This window comes from Lactuca sativa, chromosome 1 (assembly GCF_002870075.4).
Source record: "Lactuca sativa cultivar Salinas chromosome 1, Lsat_Salinas_v11, whole genome shotgun sequence".
NCBI lineage: Eukaryota > Viridiplantae > Streptophyta > Magnoliopsida > Asterales > Asteraceae > Lactuca > Lactuca sativa.
In genome coordinates, this window is record NC_056623.2 from 132,571,583 (window position 1) to 132,594,128 (window position 22,546).

The window sequence follows — 22,546 nt, forward strand, 5'->3', positions numbered from 1 at the left end:
GTCCGGATAGTCCTCTCTCTTTGTACATCAATATATGGATGAAAAGTCATTTTGAAGTGCAGAAGAGTGCACTTCCAATTTATGTGCCACTTCCATCAGTACCTTTCGTACACCATCCTAATATGGAACCCAAATCCTCTGGTATAAGGTCAATTGTCCCCTACTGTCGTAATCAAAATATGACACTTGCCCTACAATGCGCTCACTCTTGCAATGCTCCTCTTTTATGGCCTCCACCTGAGCCTTGCGAATCCGCTCCAATAATGCGGTAATCACCGTCATCCTCAAACATACATCTTAAATAGGTGCACTCTTCACCTTATGACTCAGCACATCGACCACCATGTTGGCCTTTCCAGGGTGATAAAGGATCTCACAAGCATAATCCTTAACTACATCCAACCACCTACGCTGCCTTATATTCAAATTTGGTTGACCTATCAAGTACCTAAAGCTCTTGTGATCTGTGTAGATGGTATAACAAACCCTATAGAGGTAATGTCGCTAAATATTGAGGCCAAAAACCACCGCCTCCAACTCCAGATTATGCATAGGGTAATTCGCCTAATGCGGCTTTAGCTGCCACGATGCATAGGCGATTACATGTCCCCGCTGCATAAGCATTGCACCCAATCCTGTTATCAATCCATCACAATAAACCATGAAGTCATCAATGCCCTCGGGCAGAGTTATGATCATAGCCTCGAACAATATCTACTCCAGGGTCTCAAAAGCTACTTGCTACTCAGTCCCCCAATGAAAAGTAACTATCTTCTTTTTCAACCTGGTTAATGGGAGAAATTCACGATGAACCTGTGATAATATGCCACTAAACCCAAGAAGCTCTGTATCTCATATGGGGATTTCGGAACCTCCCACTGCATCACAACCTTGATCTTGGCTGGGTCAACCAATATCCCTCTATCATTGACAAGATGACCCAAAAAATTCACCTTGTGCAACCAAAACTTGTACTTGGAGAGCTTGGCATAAAGCCTCTTCCTCCTCAGAGTCTCCACTACCTCTCACAGATGATCCTCATGCTGCTCTTTGGTCTTAGAGTAGACCAAAATATCGTCAATAAATATAATAACTAACCGATCCAACATCAGTCTACACATGTGGTTCATGAGATCCATGAATGTGACTGGAGCATTGGTGAGGCCAAAAGGCATCACCACGAACTTGTAATGACCATAACGAGTCCTAAAAGCATTCTTCAACATTTCTTCCTCTTTGAACCTCATCTAGTGATATCCCAAACGTAGATCTATCTTGGAGAACCAAGATGTACTGTGAAGCTAATCGAACAAATCATCAATTCTCGGGAGTGGATAACGGCTCCTTGTCGTTAACTTTTTCAACCCCCTTGTAGTCGATGTACATCCTATGGGAACCAATCTTATTCTTTACAAACAATATCAGTGCTCCCCAGGGTGAACTAGTTCGTCTGATAAACCCCTTGTCTAGTAGCTTCCACAGTTGTATAGACAACTCCTGCATCTCTGGAGATGCTAATCGATAAGGTTCCTAAGATATTGGAGCCGCACCTGGAACCAGATCTGCATGGAATTCAACTTGCCTCTCTGGAGGCACTCCTGATAAATCTTCTAGGAACACATTAGGATACTCATGGATGATTGGCACATTATCAACCGACTTCTTTCCCCCTATTAGGTGTCCAACACGTAAGCCACAAAAACCATAACAACCCTGCTGAAGATAGCTCATAGCCCTAGCAGCCAAACAGAGAGCTGGTCCTTGTTGAGCACCCTCGCCATGAATAATGTCCCCATTTTCAGGGCTAGAAAAGACCGATTTTGTTTATGCTTTGTTTGAAAATCAGAGTAACATTTTAAATAAAAGAGTTGCGGAATTTGTTCCCAAAACAATATATGATAAAGATTTATTAAAGCATTTCCGTATAAATGTATTTCATTAAAAGACTCGGGATGCCATGTTCGATACAGATCAAAAGCATAAACAATACAACATAAGCCTTACTACATTATTTCGTATTTACAGGCCTATAATCCCTTATCTCTCATGCAAACATCTATGCTCATGCGCCACTACCTGTAATACAAGAAACTGAGTGGGTCGGGCTTGGGAGCCTGGTGAGCATAAAGGGTTTTCAACCCACAATAAATAAGTTTATTAACTTCATCAAACCAAACAAACCCGATTACCCGTTCCCCGTTATCCTCGCTTTACGTCCCTAAAACATCTAACACAAGGGACCTAGTCTAAGGACTTTCATTGGGGTGACAACACATGCTTCGGGGATTCCTCAGCAATTCATGTCAAATAAGGAAACCATGTTGGGGATGGAGTACTGATGGTGAGCACACAGTTCAAATAAACACCTACAGGTTGCGAGCCTGCTAGCGTTCCACTGGACTATCTAGAATAGTCTGTGGTTGTCATCTATACTTCACTAGATGACTGGATCATCAATAACATCTATAACAAGGCCTCTCATTATTTTATTTTGTCACACAGCAACTATTTCATCTACCCATGTTTTACCCAACACATTTTGTATCCATCCAACATAGATAGCAAGTATACAGATAATATGCACTCACATCACATAATTTATATAAAATACTTCATATCTATGTGTAAGATGAAAGTAACTATGCACTCACGTGTTAAGGTGCTGATTCTGAACTCAGACAATGCTTCGTTATCTCAAAACAATTTTCCGTTGACAAAACCTAGTATCAATATCATTAGGTTTTTGTCTAACATTAACCATGACTAATTAATAGCCTAGCTATTATTACTATTATATAAGCGTTAAGCAACACTCTTGTATAACTCATAATAATAACCCAAATAATTATTTTAAGGTCCTAATAATGTTACTATAATTAATTAGAAGCTATATTAAAATAGCGCAGGTCTAGCTCACTTATAGCGGATTTTATAGAAAATAGGGCTTCGCTTGGAGCAGTGTTTCCAAACCAAAAGACCCTTTTTCTCGGGACTCCGGGAGCCTTAGGGCTTCCTTCAGGTGCTAGGGGTTCCCTAGGTTTTAGGGGGGTTGGAATGGTTAGAGAGAGAGAGAGAGAGAGAGAAGTGAGAATGGTGTTGAAATCCGAGCAACTTTTCCCCCTTTATATAGGGCTTGATCTTCGGACTACGCGGCACGTTCGGAAATGCTACACTGGGCGTAGCTTCGGATAAGAGTTCCAGGTGGCGGAGTCTCGGTGGTGCGACGTGTTTGCTTCTGGGCCAAGGAGAACATCTGAACGCAACGCGTACCCGAGCTCGGACATTGGGCATAGGCGAAGGGCAACGTGTCGCAATCTGATGCAAGCCCTGATCATCATCGAACGGCTGGAATTCAGCCACATCATCGATCTCGCATCAGATCTTGCAAATTCCTTTTCCGACTTCTAAAAATCATAACTCTCGCATAGGATTTCCGTTTTTGACGTTGTTTATATCCACGCGTAGGCAGGAATGTACTCTACAACTCTCCTTTACACTCCATCGGCTAATTTTGAAGTTATTTAAAATTTTATATTTTTAACAAGCCGGGACAGGATTGGTCCGTTAAAAATTCATAACTTCTTCACCCGACGTCTGTTTTCGTCTGTCTTTTTACCGTTACGCTACTATTAACGAGATCTTCAATTATTGTTTAGGTTGTGTCGGCTAGAAACCACTCGATCTAATATTCGAACTTCGGGTTGTACACTGTTAAGCTGAAACTTCGAAAAATCATAACTTCCTCATACGAAGTCAGATTTGGGCGTTATTTTTATGGACGCTCTCGGTTTAAAAAAAACTACAACTTTCACTCAAATTGCTAAGGCTAAAAATCACTATATCGTAAATTCACCATTTACATTTCCCGATGCTGTATCGGTTCCGTTGCGAAACTTCGATGGGTCATAACTTTTTCGTTATAACTCGGATTTTGGCGCTCTTTATATCCCAAGAATCCTCGTTTCGACCACTACAAATTTATGTAGAGATATAGAGTTTATCTCACACTTTAATTTTGACGCTTATTTTTATCCTTTATTTATTATACGTTTATAAATAAATAATAAGCATATATATTCACATAATTCACATTATACTCAAATATTTCATCTTTATTACTTCAAAAAGAGTTACAATAGTTGACATTGACTATTACATCATCTGCTACTGCTTAGCCCTGAAACGCAGGCCTTACAAATAATTAGGTCTCCCCCACTTGGGGTTTGAACCCAAACTAACTGTTGCTCGCAATCGATCATCCCCCCATTAGGGCTCTACTAGTCCATCCCCATAACGATCTTGCTCTCGCGCAAAGGAATAGAAGCCAAATCAATCGGGTATCTCTCTCAGAACAGCTCAAGGGTACAACCTATATGAACCCTCGATACTCTCCTTGAACGATCATTGGTGATCTCCACCTCCAACGGATAATACAACTCCCCATAAGCATCACCAAATCACTTGTTGAGTGCAAGAGATACAAACGATCGAGTAGTAATCTTTTCACTAAGAATATCCCTAAACATTACGATATGAAACATAAGCATACACATCAATGAAAGAGCATAAACAAATGGAAAATATACCCTTAACTATGTAAGGAGTCACACGCGCCTCCTTAGCTGTTAGTTGAAAAGCCCTGCTCTTCACTACAGGGGTCGTCGCCTTGCCCTCCCAGCCATTTGTGATCCTTAATGTTGACGGAGTGGGTGCTACAACCGCTCCCACTGTAAACTCAAGCAATTGACCTTCTTGTGGCCCCTCTGATTGCAATGAAATCAGATCATTCCTTATGTGTGGGTAGTGGTGGTCGTGGCAGTGGAATCCCTGCTGAAGTGCCCTGTCTTGCCACACTTATAGCAACTTGAACCACTTCCCTGTAAATCTTGTCATGCATCCTACCGCACATATCAGAACGGCCCCGAACCTGTTGGCCCCTCGATCTTGAACCAGTAACCTTGGGTTTGCTCGCTGAACCCTTGGCCGTCTGTACCTACATTGCCTTCCTCTTTATGATGTGCTCCAAATTGATCTCCTGTTCACGGGCCTTGGATATCATGTCCTTCAATGTCTGACATGTTGAATAACTAACAAAATCCCTGATATATACACTTAGCATGTGGTGGTTTTGGGTCTTCTTCATCTCCTCGTCTGCAACATATTGGGGCACCAATAAAGCTCTCTGTCGAAACTTGGCTGTGATCTCCATGAAAGTCTCAGTCGTCTGACGCATGTCCTAGAACTCCCTCGCTAGCTATTGCACGTTAACAACCGATGCAAAATCTACTTGAAACTGGGTTACAAAGTCATGGCCTTAATAGTTGGTGCTCCTAGTGCATATCCAACGTCTTCCCACTAGTCCTCGGCTCGCTTCCTCAGACAACCTGCAACGAACCTCACCTTAGACCCCTCGGGGCATATGCTACTCATCTGGCCAAACTCCATGTCTGCTATCCATCGCCTAGCGACAATGGGTTACTTTACCCCCAACAAACTCTAATACCCCACATCCCCTGAAATCATTATCGGAGAGAGTGCGGGCTTCGTACGGTCCAGTAGCTAACTCGGCACTAAAGGCCAGGAAACGCTCCTCTATCAACTCAATGATGCCTTTCTTGATCATCTCAAAATATATATTAACATGCAGTTCTAGAGGCTCATATAACTATGCACTACCTTGTGACATCCCCATTTTCACGGCCAGAAAAGACCGATTTTGTTTATGCTTTATAAAAATCAGAGTACTTCATTTTATAAAAATGTTGCGGAATTTGTTCCCAGAAAAACATGGTAAATACGTTATTAAAACATTTTCGATGAAACGTATTTATTTCATTTTAAAACGTTTGGGATGTCATCGTTAATACAGAAACATAAGCATAAACAGAACTTACAATTATTTACACTAGTGATCTACATCTCTTTAATTCTCTCAGTGTATTGTGACTTCATATCAACACCTGTGATAAAAATAAACTGAGTGGGTCAGGTTGGGAAACCTGGTGAGCACATAGGGTTTTCAACCCACAATAATATAATTATTATTTTTAAACATCAAACAATCAACCCAATTACCCATTCCCGTTATCCTCACATTACGTCCCTAAAACATCTAACACAAGGGACCTAGTCAAAGGACTATCATTGGGATGGAGTATATCTGGTGAGCACACAGTTCACACAGTTCGAATAAACACACAGTTCGAATAAACACACAGTTCGGTTAAACACAAAGTTCGAATAAACACCTACAGGTTGCGAGCCTGTTAGTGTTCCACTGGACTGTCTAGAATAGTCCGTGGTCGTCATCTACACTCCGCTAGATGACTAGATCATCAAGAACATCTATAACGAGGCATCTCATTATTTCATTTTATCACACAACAACTAATACATCTACCCATGTTTTACCCAACACATTTTGTAGATATAAAATACATATACAGTTTAAATCATTGAAAACATGTATAAAACGTTCATCCAGCATAGATAGCAAGTATACAGATAATATACACACACAGCACGTAATTTATATAAAATACTTCATATCTATGTGTAAGCTGAAAGTAACTATGCACTCACCTGAGAAGGTGGTGACTCGGTACTCGGACAGCGCTTCGTTTACTTTAAAATAATTTCCTTTGACGAAACCTAGTATTATCACCACTAGATTTTAGTCTAATATTACCGTGACTAATTATTAGTCTTATTATTATTATTATTATTATTATATAAGCGTTTAAACAATACTTTCCAACTACTATGTATAGACAGGGGCCAGACATAAAACACCGGAGGGCAGGACCATTTTGGCGTATAGCACTTCTGAAATCCAACAACCCTATGCGGCCCTTTAAACCAGATTCCCCGTACCGCGAGTAGTTAAAAGATATTATAACGACACTTATATAAGTCATAATAATAGCCCAAATATTTATTATAAATTTATAATAACAATACTAATTTTAAATATAAACTATATTTAAAATAGGGTAAACATAACTTACTTTCAAGGGGATTTTAGCTAGGAGTCGGGCTCTGCAGGGGCAGAACTTCGTCGCTGAATCTTTCTAAGAAAGATTCGTGCAGCGCTTCAGCGCTCACCTTACTATACTAAAACTACAGAAAGAGAAGTCGAATCACGAGGGACCGAAATGCTCGGGGGATAAGGAGAGAAAGACTCTTGAATCAAGAGAATGGTGCAAGAAATATGAGAGCCCAAGGCTCTTATTTATACTAATTGAATTTTCAAAAACTACCCTCCATAATTACTTAATGACCTTTTAGTTATATAAACAACTAAACACCCCTCTATAATACTATTTTAAATGGATTTAATGATCTTTGTACTAAACTAATGTCGAAAGAACTCAACATTAGTTTTATAATAATCGCATCGTCGATACCTTTCTAATGATATATACATATGTATATATATGTGTACGTATACATGATTTATACTTTATTTTAATACGTAAATATACTACTATAATTTGTAACTCGCTCATACGAACTCCGTTTTTGACGTTATTTATATCCACGCGTAGGTGGAGACATACTCTACAACTTTCGTTTAGACTCCGTTGGTTAATTTTGACTTTATTTTTAAAGTTATATTTTTAACAGGCCAGGACAGGATTGGTCCGTTAAAATCTCATAACTTCTTTATTCGATGTCCATTTTCGTCTGTATTTTTATCGTTACGCTACTAATAACGAGATCTTCGATTCTTGTTTAGGTTGTGTCGGCTAAAAATCAATCGATCTAAAATTCGAATTTCGGGTTGTACACCGCTAATCCGAAACTTCGAAAAATCATAACTTCTTCATACGAAGTCAGATTTGGGCGTTCTTTTTATCGATGTTCTTAGTTTAACATATTCTACGACTTTTGTTTAGAGCGCTAAGGCTAAATCTCTATATATCATAAATTTACTATTTACGCTTCCCAGCGCCGTGCCGGTTCCGACGCGAAACTTCGACGGGTCATAACTTCTTCGTTATAACTCGGATTTCAGCGTTCTTTATATGTACGGAAACCTTGTGACATATTCTACAAATTGGTTAAGATTATTTATTCTAAATAATATTTTTGTCAAAAAGTCGTTTTCGACCCCTATTGCCTCTAAATTGAGTAGCCCGGATCTGCGGGTGTTACAATTATCTCCCCCTTAGGATGATGACGTCCCGGAATCATCAACGAAACAGGGCTCGTATAATGACTCCATACGTCATCTTTTCATCCTAGTTAATAATTATAACTTCTATATTCCTTCAAGTCTATCTCTTAGACTCATTGATTGTAAGCAGTACTCGATCGTGCACCTGCTCTCTACCTCGGGCTAGACTTCAAATTATGACCTATCATCATGTGATACACATTTAGACTTAGGTCTCTTAGAGTTAAATTCTAAAATAGACTATGCCTTCCTTCATGTTCTAATGTGATATAATCACACTTTAACATGTAGCGTTTCTGGCTACCAACTTCTTTAACAACGAACGCGATACTTCTATTGATTGCTTTGATTTCAATCGTTTGGTTTAAGTCGGACGCTACATCAAACTTGGTTCTCTGAACCACGCAACATACTCATCGTAGTCAGACTCAATTCGGTATGACCACTAGGGTCGGAAATCAACAATCTTTTTAGTCATTATCGAAACGATGGTAATGACATACTTGAAAAAAAAACAGAATCAGTTACTAGCTTCTTGGTAACCTTGTGACTTTCCCTGATCCAAGTGTGAGTCCTATGCTTCCGGTAGTATAGGCCTCTACTACCATTCACACCTACTCATACTCGTCCCAAGTATTGTCCCGCAGTCTCTCCAAGTCACCATACACGAAAAAAAACAACTTAACACATCAGATAACAAAACAAAGGTTTCATATTATTTCTTGAAACGATTACATAGGTGTTCAAGTTCACCCTAGACTATGCCTCTAACAGGCTAAATCATATGATTCTATGGCTACATTATAACTCGATCCTTGGATGTCAAGCCGTCATTCCTGAATCCTCGCATTGTCATCTGCTTCGTCTAGGATCATATGGAATGCTCTTGCCTTCGGTTTTGGCGGAATGTTTGGTTTTTCCGCCTCTTTCTTTTTCGGGCAATCCTTAGCAACATGCCCTTCTTCACGGCATTCATAACACACCCTTTTGCACTCGTTGGCGTAATGTCCGGTCTTCCCACACTTGTAGCAAGTCACTTCTTCGCAACATTTCCCAAAGTGATTCTTTTTGCACTTCTCGCACCATTTCACTTTGTTTCCTCCTCCGCTAGACTCCTTTGAACCACACTTGATCTTCTTATTGGGCCTCGTAGATTCCTCAAACTTCCTCTTTTCGCCAACCTCAATCTTGTTGGCAGCTCTTCCCTTAATCATATCTTCCACAGACTTGGCAGCCCAGATAGCTGCCTCCAGAGTAGGAGCCTGACGCACTGGCACCGCGTACTCCCATGGAAGTCCCTTTGCGTACTTGTCAATTTTCGTCAGCTCATCCGGAACAAGACGCAAGGCAAACTCCATCTTTTCTGTGAAGTTGTTCGTGTATTCATCGATTGACATGCTTCCCTTCTTCAGGGTTAGAAACTGGTTCTCTAGCTCAAGCAGGTTTTGAGCTGAGCAGTACTTTCGTTTGAATTGCACCAAAAATTCTGCCCATGTCAGTTGCAGGGGCTCATTAGGGCTCAGAGTCTTCCCCAAGGTATTCCACCAACGTACAACACTTCCTCGAAACTGACGCACTGCAAATGTGGTCTGTAGCTTCCCTCTGCAACCGCATGTCATGAAGGCTAACTCCATCTCCGAGATCCAATCCATGACCCCGATCGGATCCTCCTTTCCAGTGAAAGTCGATGGCTTGCAAGTCAGAAAATCCTTGTACTTGCATCCATTCCTCTCGACTTTGTCATCTTGGTTGTTTTGTCGAACTATTGGTGGGTTGACTTGACCAACAGTCCCACTGTAGTTTCCTTCCTCAGTCTGCCCTTCGTTCAACTCGGGCTGTTCGATCTGAATAGTGGCTTCCTCACGATTTTGCTGGAGCAAACGTCTAGTTTCCTCCATTTGACGATCCAACATTGCCTGGATCATCGCTTGCACTCCGGCCATCGTTATTGGTCCGGCAGCGGCTTCCACAACTGGTATTTGCTCGATCACGGGAGGTTGGTGTCCGTTCCCATTTGCATTCACGTTTCCACTACGGGTTCTTGCCATCTTGATCTATACACCGAATAAGGTGAATCCAGATCTTTACTTAGTATTGACGGTTAAATCATCCTTATCACTCCGAAACGTTTATATGCTAGTTCTAATATCGTAGTCGTACGTTTAGAATCCTAAACACATAAGGTTTCCAGATCCGGTCGGCAACAGACCATAGATCCGAACAACTAACAGCATATCAGGCACAAGTATTTAGCACATAAAAGCATTTTAGGCACAATTCTTAAAATAAGCTAGTGCTCACACCTCACAATCATCGCTTAGCATTCTAAGTTTAAGTCTAGAAATAAATCCATATTCCTAGTTCGCTTAAACTAATGCTCTGATACCAACTGTGACATCCCCATTTTCACGGCCAGAAAAGACCGATTTTGTTTATGCTTTATAAAAATCAGAGTACTTCATTTTATAAAAATGTTGCGGAATTTGTTCCCAGAAAAACATGGTAAATACGTTATTAAAACATTTTCGATGAAACGTATTTATTTCATTTTAAAACGTTTGGGATGTCATCGTTAATACAGAAACATAAGCATAAACAGAACTTACAATTATTTACACTAGTGATCTACATCTCTTTAATTCTCTCAGTGTATTGTGACTTCATATCAACACCTGTGATAAAAATAAACTGAGTGGGTCAGGTTGGGAAACCTGGTGAGCACATAGGGTTTTCAACCCACAATAATATAATTATTATTTTTAAACATCAAACAATCAACCCAATTACCCATTCCCGTTATCCTCACATTACGTCCCTAAAACATCTAACACAAGGGACCTAGTCAAAGGACTATCATTGGGATGGAGTATATCTGGTGAGCACACAGTTCACACAGTTCGAATAAACACACAGTTCGAATAAACACACAGTTCGGTTAAACACAAAGTTCGAATAAACACCTACAGGTTGCGAGCCTGTTAGTGTTCCACTGGACTGTCTAGAATAGTCCGTGGTCGTCATCTACACTCCGCTAGATGACTAGATCATCAAGAACATCTATAACGAGGCATCTCATTATTTCATTTTATCACACAACAACTAATACATCTACCCATGTTTTACCCAACACATTTTGTAGATATAAAATACATATACAGTTTAAATCATTGAAAACATGTATAAAACGTTCATCCAGCATAGATAGCAAGTATACAGATAATATACACACACAGCACGTAATTTATATAAAATACTTCATATCTATGTGTAAGCTGAAAGTAACTATGCACTCACCTGAGAAGGTGGTGACTCGGTACTCGGACAGCGCTTCGTTTACTTTAAAATAATTTCCTTTGACGAAACCTAGTATTATCACCACTAGATTTTAGTCTAATATTACCGTGACTAATTATTAGTCTTATTATTATTATTATTATTATTATATAAGCGTTTAAACAATACTTTCCAACTACTATGTATAGACAGGGGCCAGACATAAAACACCGGAGGGCAGGACCATTTTGGCGTATAGCACTTCTGAAATCCAACAACCCTATGCGGCCCTTTAAACCAGATTCCCCGTACCGCGAGTAGTTAAAAGATATTATAACGACACTTATATAAGTCATAATAATAGCCCAAATATTTATTATAAATTTATAATAACAATACTAATTTTAAATATAAACTATATTTAAAATAGGGTAAACATAACTTACTTTCAAGGGGATTTTAGCTAGGAGTCGGGCTCTGCAGGGGCAGAACTTCGTCGCTGAATCTTTCTAAGAAAGATTCGTGCAGCGCTTCAGCGCTCACCTTACTATACTAAAACTACAGAAAGAGAAGTCGAATCACGAGGGACCGAAATGCTCGGGGGATAAGGAGAGAAAGACTCTTGAATCAAGAGAATGGTGCAAGAAATATGAGAGCCCAAGGCTCTTATTTATACTAATTGAATTTTCAAAAACTACCCTCCATAATTACTTAATGACCTTTTAGTTATATAAACAACTAAACACCCCTCTATAATACTATTTTAAATGGATTTAATGATCTTTGTACTAAACTAATGTCGAAAGAACTCAACATTAGTTTTATAATAATCGCATCGTCGATACCTTTCTAATGATATATACATATGTATATATATGTGTACGTATACATGATTTATACTTTATTTTAATACGTAAATATACTACTATAATTTGTAACTCGCTCATACGAACTCCGTTTTTGACGTTATTTATATCCACGCGTAGGTGGAGACATACTCTACAACTTTCGTTTAGACTCCGTTGGTTAATTTTGACTTTATTTTTAAAGTTATATTTTTAACAGGCCAGGACAGGATTGGTCCGTTAAAATCTCATAACTTCTTTATTCGATGTCCATTTTCGTCTGTATTTTTATCGTTACGCTACTAATAACGAGATCTTCGATTCTTGTTTAGGTTGTGTCGGCTAAAAATCAATCGATCTAAAATTCGAATTTCGGGCTGTACACCGCTAATCCGAAACTTCGAAAAATCATAACTTCTTCATACGAAGTCAGATTTGGGCGTTCTTTTTATCGATGTTCTTAGTTTAACATATTCTACGACTTTTGTTTAGAGCGCTAAGTCTAAATCTCTATATATCATAAATTTACTATTTACGCTTCCCGGCGCCGTGCCGGTTCCGACGCGAAACTTCGACGGGTCATAACTTCTTCGTTATAACTCGGATTTCAGCGTTCTTTATATGTACGGAAACCTTGTGACATATTCTACAAATTAGTTAAGATTATTTATTCTAAATAATATTTTTGTCAAAAAGTCGTTTTCGACCCCTATTGCCTCTAAATTGACTAGCCCGGATCTGCGGGCGTTACATACCTAATCAGGCCACTCTATCTAACATCTTTGCTTAGTAATTAGCTGACACCAGTGGAGTCCCTAAAAGCACAAAGTAAGTGTCATTCGAGCATTGAGGTCTAAACCAGTGCACTACCTAATTAGGCCACTCCATCTAATCCTTTGTAACTGACATACAAACACATCTCTCCTATCATCCTACCATGCGATTCTGAGAATATCCATATCCCTTAACTAGCATGCTATACACATATACATATACTTGTAACAATAACATGTATGGGTATTTTGGGGAAATATTTACTTGAGCTCGGCTAAATGCACGCATCACACCACTTTTCTTTATAAAAATATATTTATAAAATTCATTTTTTTTCCAAAAGATTACCAATTCCTTCTTTTGAGTTTAGACACACCCGAGAGTTTGCACGAATCCCTCAAACCAAGGCTCTCATACCAACTTGTAACGTCCCAAAAATACCATATAAAAAATTTATTTTTAAAACTAGCAAAACCATAACTAATTCATTCCAAATCCATCAAAATGTTATAATTTATAAAATAATCATCAAAGTACAAATCAAATCATAAAAATGCAGACTACTGGTGGATGCAGTGCGATCATGGCAGACCCTTCCCTTTCGAACCGGATGTACATGATACCATAAACACAAAACTTTAAGCACAAAGTTTCACGACTTTCCCCCAAAATACCACATACAAAACATACATATTATCTAGGAACTAAACTGGGTCTGTTTTTGCCCTGAGTCTATTTTAACTCTTTCGGTATCTTTCAACTGGAACCGGGTCTATTTCACCCCCTGAGTCTATGTTAATTCCTTCGGTATCTTTCAACTGCTATTGGGTCTATTTCACCCCCTGAGTCTATTTCAAATCCTTCGGTATCTTTCAGTCGGTACTGGGTTTATTTCACCCTACAGCTAAACATAAAATATTACTAGCAAGAATCACAAAGACAATAAGCACATACAAACATATCATCAAATGTCATGAAGATAATTCTACAATATAATGTAGTGGGCTGACATTGTTGCCTTCAACCCACAAGTACAGTGGAGAGACTCACCTCAACTGACCAATGAACATATATTACTTTATCGGGCTATTGGTGTTGAAGTCTCTCCTACTAAATATATCCACACCAACCCTAAATTAGTAATCAAGAAAATTCCCCAAGAATGCAAGTCCAAATACCATAGTAAGATCTTATTTGGGCAAAAGACCATTTTTCCCTTCCAAGTCCCTAGCCCTTTAGAATTGACCCAAAGTCAACTGGTCAAGAAAATTCAATAGTCAATTCAAGGGATTTAAGTGCTCCGTACTACCATCTCTATGTTGGTCATAGTGTTCACTCACGAAGGATGGGCCATTCATGAGCTACGTTGGGCGTAGCTCAGATTACATTCCGAGTAATGGGTTGATAAGTGCTTCCCATATTAAGCTCTTAATTCGTAAAGATAAGTCATTAGTGGCTTAGATCTAGTCTTAAAGAACGTTTTGATTGATAAAGTTGATGACTTTATGCCCATGTATGGCCATAAGAAGCTCTAAGTTAAACCCTAACTTTCTAACCTCACTTAATGACCAAAATCCTTTGCATGGAAGAACCAAGGTCTGGAGTAACTTATCCTCACAAGACACAAAGTTATGCGACAAAAGATTAAGAAAAACAAGGATCTAATGAGATTTATCATATAAATGAGCAAGATTCGAAGTTTATACCTCTTGAAGCTAAGAAATGCAATAGAGACTCTGGATCTACAAACTTGGCTTCAACAACTCCTCAAGCTCAACCTTCTCCTTCTTTAAGATACAGTAAAACACACCAAAAATGCTAAAAAATTTCTCTACGGAACTAGGGTTTCGATCTTTAAGCTCTAGGGGTAGAGGTTGGTGATAAAGGAGGCTTAAACGACTTAAGGTCCTTTAAATAGGAGCTCAACCCTAAAATTTAGTATTAAAATCTACATGAGTACGCCCTTCATACTCATCATGTACGCTCGACGTACTCGATGAACCCACATCCCTCTTGAATTATTTACACTCAGCGTACCTATAGGGTACGCCCCGCGTAATGACTTAAATTGCAAGGTTTTTTTCTTATTTTTTTATTTTAAGCCATAGATGAAATACCTGGAAACATGGATGTTAAAAGATTCCATGTGGTTTATAGTTCAAATGCAAGAAATAACACTATATTCGACTATTGATATCATATAATGACCTCTTTTTGGATCTGGAGTCAAATCTAGACCTTAGATCAAGATTTAGCTAGAAAAAGAATAATTTCTACCTTTTAATCTTTATGATGGAATCTTATCTTCAAACCCTAGCTTATTCTTTAACAAGTTCACTTTAGATCGCCATTGAAGCATGATAATTCATCTATGGGAGAATTCCTTACACCAAGTTTTGTTTCTCTTCCTAAATGGACGGATTGTCCTTAACTAGGCTAACTACAATCAATATATATTTCACAATGGAGCCTTATGTTTTATATTTTCTAAAATAGACACTATTTGACCAATTCTTTTTAATGAAACTTATTATTTTAACAAATTTGTTCCATATCTTCATATTCATGACAATATGATCAAGACTTAGTCAAATATGCCCTTCAAGTATGAATATTTGATAGTTTTGGTTCCTTCCTCTACATTTTTACTCAACGTTCACACTCTTATATTATTTTTTATTTATCAATAATATGATTAAAATTATTAAAATTTATTATCTAATTGTTTTTATTAATTATTTCTATATGCTTAAATAAAGTTTGGACTAACCCCTAAAACACGAAGTTATAATTACCTCCCCCTTAGGATATTTTTGTCATCGAAATCGTTGGATAAAAAAGAGGCATATCTATCTTTTCTTCATCGCCAATTCAGTCTTCGATGTGAGGTTAAGTCCTAATGAGTTTATCTATTTAACTATATCAAGTGAATCATCTTTATTCTTAGCATCTTTACTTTTCTATCCACAATCTCTTAATGTTCCTCAATTACACATTTATTCTGAATTTTGTATTTCCTCTAATATTTATAAACCCCCCTTATTACCCAACCATTTTGTAATATAGCACACATGGAATGTATTATGAATCATATCTTGCTCTTGAAATAACTCCAAACAATAATCTTGTTCCCTAACTCTCTCTAACACATTCAACAATCCGATATATAGTAGATTCAACTTCTCCTTGTTTCAAAACGGATCCATTCGCTCCATGGTGATACCTTCAATAATAGTTGATCACGTACTTCAAATTTCATCAGGTGACTTTTAATGCTCACATAATTATTTTGTTGAATCTGAACTGCTAACATTTTACCTTCTTACTTGTCACATGAATCAAGTTAGACCCCATCAATACTTTCTCGCAAGCTTGTTAATCATTGACTTCTAGTTGTCTTTGTTGTAAGAGAATCCAATCAATGGGACACGCTTAGTCCAGCTTCCTAAATTTCCAACAAACAAGAACTCAACATGTCCTCTAAACTCTGAATTCTTCCTTCACTTTGAATTTTCGTTTGAGGATGGTAAGAAGTACTCAAACACAAATATTTCCCTAATTCCTCTTCCATACTCCTCCAAAAGTTTAAAGTGAAATGACTATATATGTTTGACACAATGGACAAGGGTACACCTTGTCTCTACGCTACTTTTTTTACATATAGTTTCACAAACGTTTCCATGGGCCATGCTTCTCTTGTCGAAGGGGATGCACACTCTTGGTTAACCTGCCCATAACAACCAAATCATTTCATATCCCTTCTTAGTTTTTGTAAGTTTTGTCAGAAAATCCATGGTTATTTTTCCCATTTCCATTCCATCACTTCAAGTGGTTCTTTATTACAATAAAGCTATTGATTCTTGATTTTGACAAAGGAGAAAGTCAAACAATAACTTTTGTACTTCACAATGTCAACTTTTATTGTCGGGCATTTGTAATATGGTTTCAAATCCATCTACATTCTTGTTGTCGGGGGTGTATTTAGTATCCATACTCATACGCCTCATCAAGTAGAATCTTTCTTATGTCCCTAGTAATAGCCACCTCTATCCGGCCCTTAATGTTTTTAATTAATGTGATTCCTTTTCAAAAATTACAATTTTCCCTAATTTTTGCTTTCCTTAGGTTTTTCACTTTTTCTTGCATTTTTTGTGCCACTTTTAACACTTAAACAATGGATGATATTACTTCAAATTCTAGGGCCTTAACCTACCTCTTTTACTTTATTTCTTTTCTACTCAAATCATCCACCACTATGTTATCCTTCCTAGTATGATATGTAATTTCACAATCACAATATTTATGTAGTTACATCCACTATCCCTACCTCATATTTAGTTCTTTTTAGGTAAGTAGATATTGTCTTATATTTAATTCTTTTAAGGTAAGTAGATATTGTAAAATGTTTTGAGGAAATTATAGTTGGCATTTTGTCTTTTACAAATTATGCCTACATATCTTTAAGGATTGAATGATAGCTACTAACTATAAATCATGGGTCTGATAGTTCAACTCATGGGGCTTCAACTGTCGCGATGCATAAGATATCACTTTACCCCATTATAAGTGTGTTAAAAAAGATATAAGTCATTAAATGTATGGTGATAGTAAGCTTCTCATGCAAGATATATATGAGAGACAAGTGTTAGGGTGTTGGTGAGACGTGATTGGATCTGCAAAAGTAGTGGATATGTTGACCAGAGAAATCGTTAGCGGCTAAAAACGCTGATAGATTATGGGGTGAAGAAGAGAGAGATAATCGAGAGAAAGAGACATGTCTAGTGACTATGGAGAATAGAGGAAACAGATAGTGTGTGTTTTTTTGTGTGTATATATATATATTAATAACAAAATAATTAAAATGTAAAATACATCGTTAGGGTAAAATAATCCTATCATGTATGATGTATAGCTGAAATCCAAATTGCAACAAACAAAAAAAAATACTACAAGGAGCTTCTTAGTGAAAAAAAAAGGTTAAGAACTAACCATATACATTATCTTAACAACAATGACCATTTTATGCTAGCTTTTGATTGAAAAAAGTTAAGAACTAACCATACTTATTATCCTAAACTACAATGACCATTTATATAATTTACTCTATCTATGTTATAATTAACAATAATTATGCATGATAATTTTAATATATTAAATATGATAAAATTACAATACATATAGTTATAAAAATAAAATTATTATTATGCTTTATTACTTTATTTCAAATATTATAATTAGAAAATATAATACAATGTTGTTGAAAGAAAAAACTTTAATAATAATAATTTTAAATGATTGATAAAAGTAATCAACTTTTCATTATTAAACAATATTATAATAAAATGTTCCTCATATAATAACATGAAAATTAATAAATATCAACATCTAAATATACCGTATATTCTTGACATCCGAATCTACTCAAGGACTATCATGTAAGGATAATGATTATCCTAAACCTCGTTTGTGAAGTTCAAGTATGAGTTAATCTATTTTCCTATGTTGGGTGTGATACACATCTATGAAACAATTATATATAATTAGAAATGGCCATGTAGATTTTGCATTAACGGTTAAATTACCATGAACATGTTTCATTTTGTGATTCTACATCTAATTAAACTCTTTCTACTTAATCATTATAGTTTATACATCACAAGAAAATCAATTAGATGGTGGAAGAGGTTCCTCAAGGTTTCTACAGTACAAGTGGTGGATACAGATAGTAGTGTTCACCATGTTTGTACTCTCCGGTCAATCAGCCGCAACAATGTTGGGAAGACTTTACTTCATCAATGGTGGAAATAGTAAATGGATGGCAACACTTGTTCAAACTGTTGGATTTCCACTTATGTTACCTTTTATCTTCCTATTTTCACCTTCAAAAACACCACTGGAACATCACCACCAAGTCACTGGAAAATCTTCTTGGACTACCCTTGTGATTCTGTATACAACTCTTGGTATATTCTTGGCTGGAAATTGTATGTTGTATTCTTTTGGACTCAATTTTTTGCCAGTTTCCACGTATTCGTTGATCTGTACGAGTCAACTCGCTTTCAATGCCTTGTTTTCATACTTCCTTAATGGACAGAAGTTCACTCCGTTCATAGCTAATTCGCTTGTTCTTCTTAGTTTTTCGTCTATGCTACTTGTGTTTCAGAGTGATTCTAAAGAGACCGGGAAAATATCAAGAAGCAAGTATATCATTGGTTTTGTATGCACAATCGCTGCCTCTGCAGGTAACATCTTCCTTAAACCATTAATAAGAGATGATAATTGAACAATAGACATATTTTAGAAAAAGTTTAACCTATCAAATTATATTCTTGTGGAGTTTTATATAACATTTGGTACATTTTTTTGAATTTTCATATTTTTGTTTCCTGTAGTAATGGTGTAGAAATGACGTTTCTTCAACTTGTTTATTTTGGACATATGTCATGAAAAACTTACTAAAACAATTTTATAAAAGAGTAACTACTTGAAGACAATAGAATTTTAAGGAAAAATATCACTAACCTCACTAGAAACATTTCACAACATTCTAAACATCAGAATAACTTATGAATCTCAAAAAAGATGAAAATTATGAAATGAAAGTTTTTCATTAGTCTTGCACAATATGTCCACATATATAGCAACAACTTAAGCCATATCATCACCATATAAAATATGAATCTTCATTAACATGTAAACCAAATGATAAACAATTTCACAATGATGATACAAAGATAAAAGTTATTTAATGTTCTCATTGAAAAGATTATGTATTTAGATTGTAATAGGTTAAAACCTGGTTACTATATATTTAATAAATTTTGCATATATAACCATGAACCTAACCATTAATAAAGATGGTATAGTGATTTGTGGTGATGACTTGGGAATTAAGTATCCAAAATGGAGTTGACCCATGTTCGAATCTCACATGCTTCAACCTTGATTGTGGTGACATGCAGCTCAATATAAAAATTATGTTTTGATTGTGTAGGGTGGGGTTTGATGCTTTCAATAACACAACTCGCACTTCAAAAGATATTGAAATCTACAAGCTACAAGGTGGTATTTGATATAACCGTGTATCAAAGCTTGATAGCAACTATTGTAATTCTCATGGGACTATTTGCTAGTGGTGAATGGAAGGATATAAAGGAGGAAATGTGGAATTTTGAGTCTGGACAGGCTTCGTATATAATAAATCTTGTAGGAACAGCTGTCTCATGGCAAGTTTTCACGGTTGGTTATATTGGCTTGATCTTTGAGGTTTCATCTCTTTTTTCAAATGTTATTAGTACTTTAGGTATCCCAATTGTGCCCATTTTGGCAGTCATGTTTTTTGATGAAAAGATGAATGGGGTGAAGGCAGTCTCCATGTTGTTAGCTATTTGGGGGTTTGTCTCTTATATCTATCAACATTATCTTGATGACTTGAAGGAAAAAGAAAATTCTAGATTTGTTAATCTTGATCGTGAAGTTAATCTTATAGAAACAAGAATGACTAGTCAATAAATGTAATGGTTAGAGACTTTGTATTCTTTGAATTTCCATCAAATGACAATATATATACAGAAAGTTGTAAGTCGATTTTTGTTTTATAAGTGAAGATCTGAGGTCTATTATGTGTATTGTATTGATACTACCATTTGTTATGTATTTATATTTTTGACGATATTATGATTTTGACGCTACATTTTCATTGATGCTACATTCTCAAATTTGACAATTGATTATTTTGTTGGATTTTCATGCAACTTAACATAATTATGAGATTTACGTGTAACGTAACAATATATATCATAGGCATTAACATAAGAAGGTTGGTTTTCCTTAAGCACAAGCTCAGATGAACCTACCCCATAGACTCTCGTGTTTCGATATTTACTAGTTCTAGTTGGAAGGTGACCTAAAAAGGTTGAAAGGTGAAAGATAAATATAACACCCAACCTAAGAAATTTTTTTCAATATGTTTTTTGTGCTATATAAGCATCGAATCAAGAAATCAAGAATATATAAATATTTCCTATATAATGAAGTCGTTTCCACAAACTTATCTGATAGTAAAAAACACATGTAAATGAACAAAATATTACACAAAAACTTGTATAACGAAGCTTTTAAATTTATAATTAAATTGAAAAATCTTTGGGTTGAAATAAAAACTCTTATAATAATTTTTTTGGATAATCATAAAATTACAATATTATTATGGTGCTTATAGGTAAATCTCCAAATTTTATCAATTTACAAAAATATCATTAAATCAGATATGGGCATCTTGGATTAGGATGATAAATAATATAGATTTTCTGTCATTTGCACTGCACATTTCTTTATTTTCTTTTAACCCTTAACTTTAACATGTCTGTTAATGGGTTCCCACATAGTGTGCCTGGAATCTATATACCCTTCACCTAGATAATTAGATAACTAGAAAACCATAAATGACAAAGCAAGATACTATCGAGAAAGCACACAAAATCATAGTTCTCGAATAAAGGCCAATATTAACTACTCGAAGACACATTCCCAGAAAAAGTGGATCAACATTTGTTAAGGACAAATATCTCATCATGAAATCTACCTAGTAAAATATGGCTAGTTGATAATCACTGTACTTCCCGGTCACATACTCTACAAGGACAACCCATCCTAGAATGCACTCTGAATATACACCTAAATAATGACGAGGCAATATCATCTCACAACTCACATCATAATTCAAACATTTAACCTAACTTCTGCATCAGAAAGTATTACAGATAACGCTCTTTATAATGGGGTATGGTACTAACTCACTTACATATTCAAGTTCGCCTGAAAGGACATTGTAATTTACACGACCGATAAAGTACACTCTTGACCACAAGTTTCTTGACGATCATGTTGATGTCTCCTCAATTATACAAATTTTTAAGGACATTTCATATAGTTTTATGAATGCTTTTAAGGTTAAAAATGGACAACATATAGTTAATTGTTATATATTTATGTTTTGTAGCAAAAAATGACCATGTGATGAAGTAGATGCTAAAAAGGGAAAGATTAGAGCATATTTTCTTGGATTAAGAGCTAAGGAAAACAATTTGAAATTTGTATGAAAAATATTATAAAGAAATCGAAGATTCTAAGGAAACTACTAAAAATTGAAGTTTTACTACGATTTATGTAATCGCACGACAAAATAAGTCAGATATGGAAGGCTATATATAGGATCGTAATTTTTCCCGTAGGATATATCCTATAGAACATGCATATAAATTCTAGAAGAGAAACTGGAAATGGCCAATATGGGGAAAAAGGTTATAAGAAACCCTAGTTTATAGAACAAATCAACATCTGAAGCAGAAAGACTGATTGGAGTATTGTGTAAGGCTTTTAGTTTAGATTATGGGCTAATTCCCAATAGCTTTGTTTAGATGTAGATGATTTGATTATGATTATGTTTTGATTCATTAAAAGAATTCTAGTAGAT

At 36.3% G+C, this 22,546-nt stretch overlaps 1 protein-coding gene across 1 annotated transcript in view; it reads left to right on the forward strand.

The window, feature by feature from the left end:
* Positions 1 to 20,743, forward strand: part of LOC111892177 (probable purine permease 10) — a 30,149-nt gene extending 9,406 nt beyond the window's left edge. The window contains exons 2-3 of the mRNA XM_023888252.3: positions 18,717 to 19,313; positions 20,066 to 20,743. Coding sequence (XP_023744020.1) covers positions 18,717 to 19,313; positions 20,066 to 20,583 — 1,115 coding nt within the window. The 3' untranslated portion in view covers positions 20,584 to 20,743. The remainder of the gene's footprint in view (positions 1 to 18,716; positions 19,314 to 20,065) is intronic.
* The last annotated feature ends 1,803 nt before the right edge of the window (positions 20,744 to 22,546 follow it).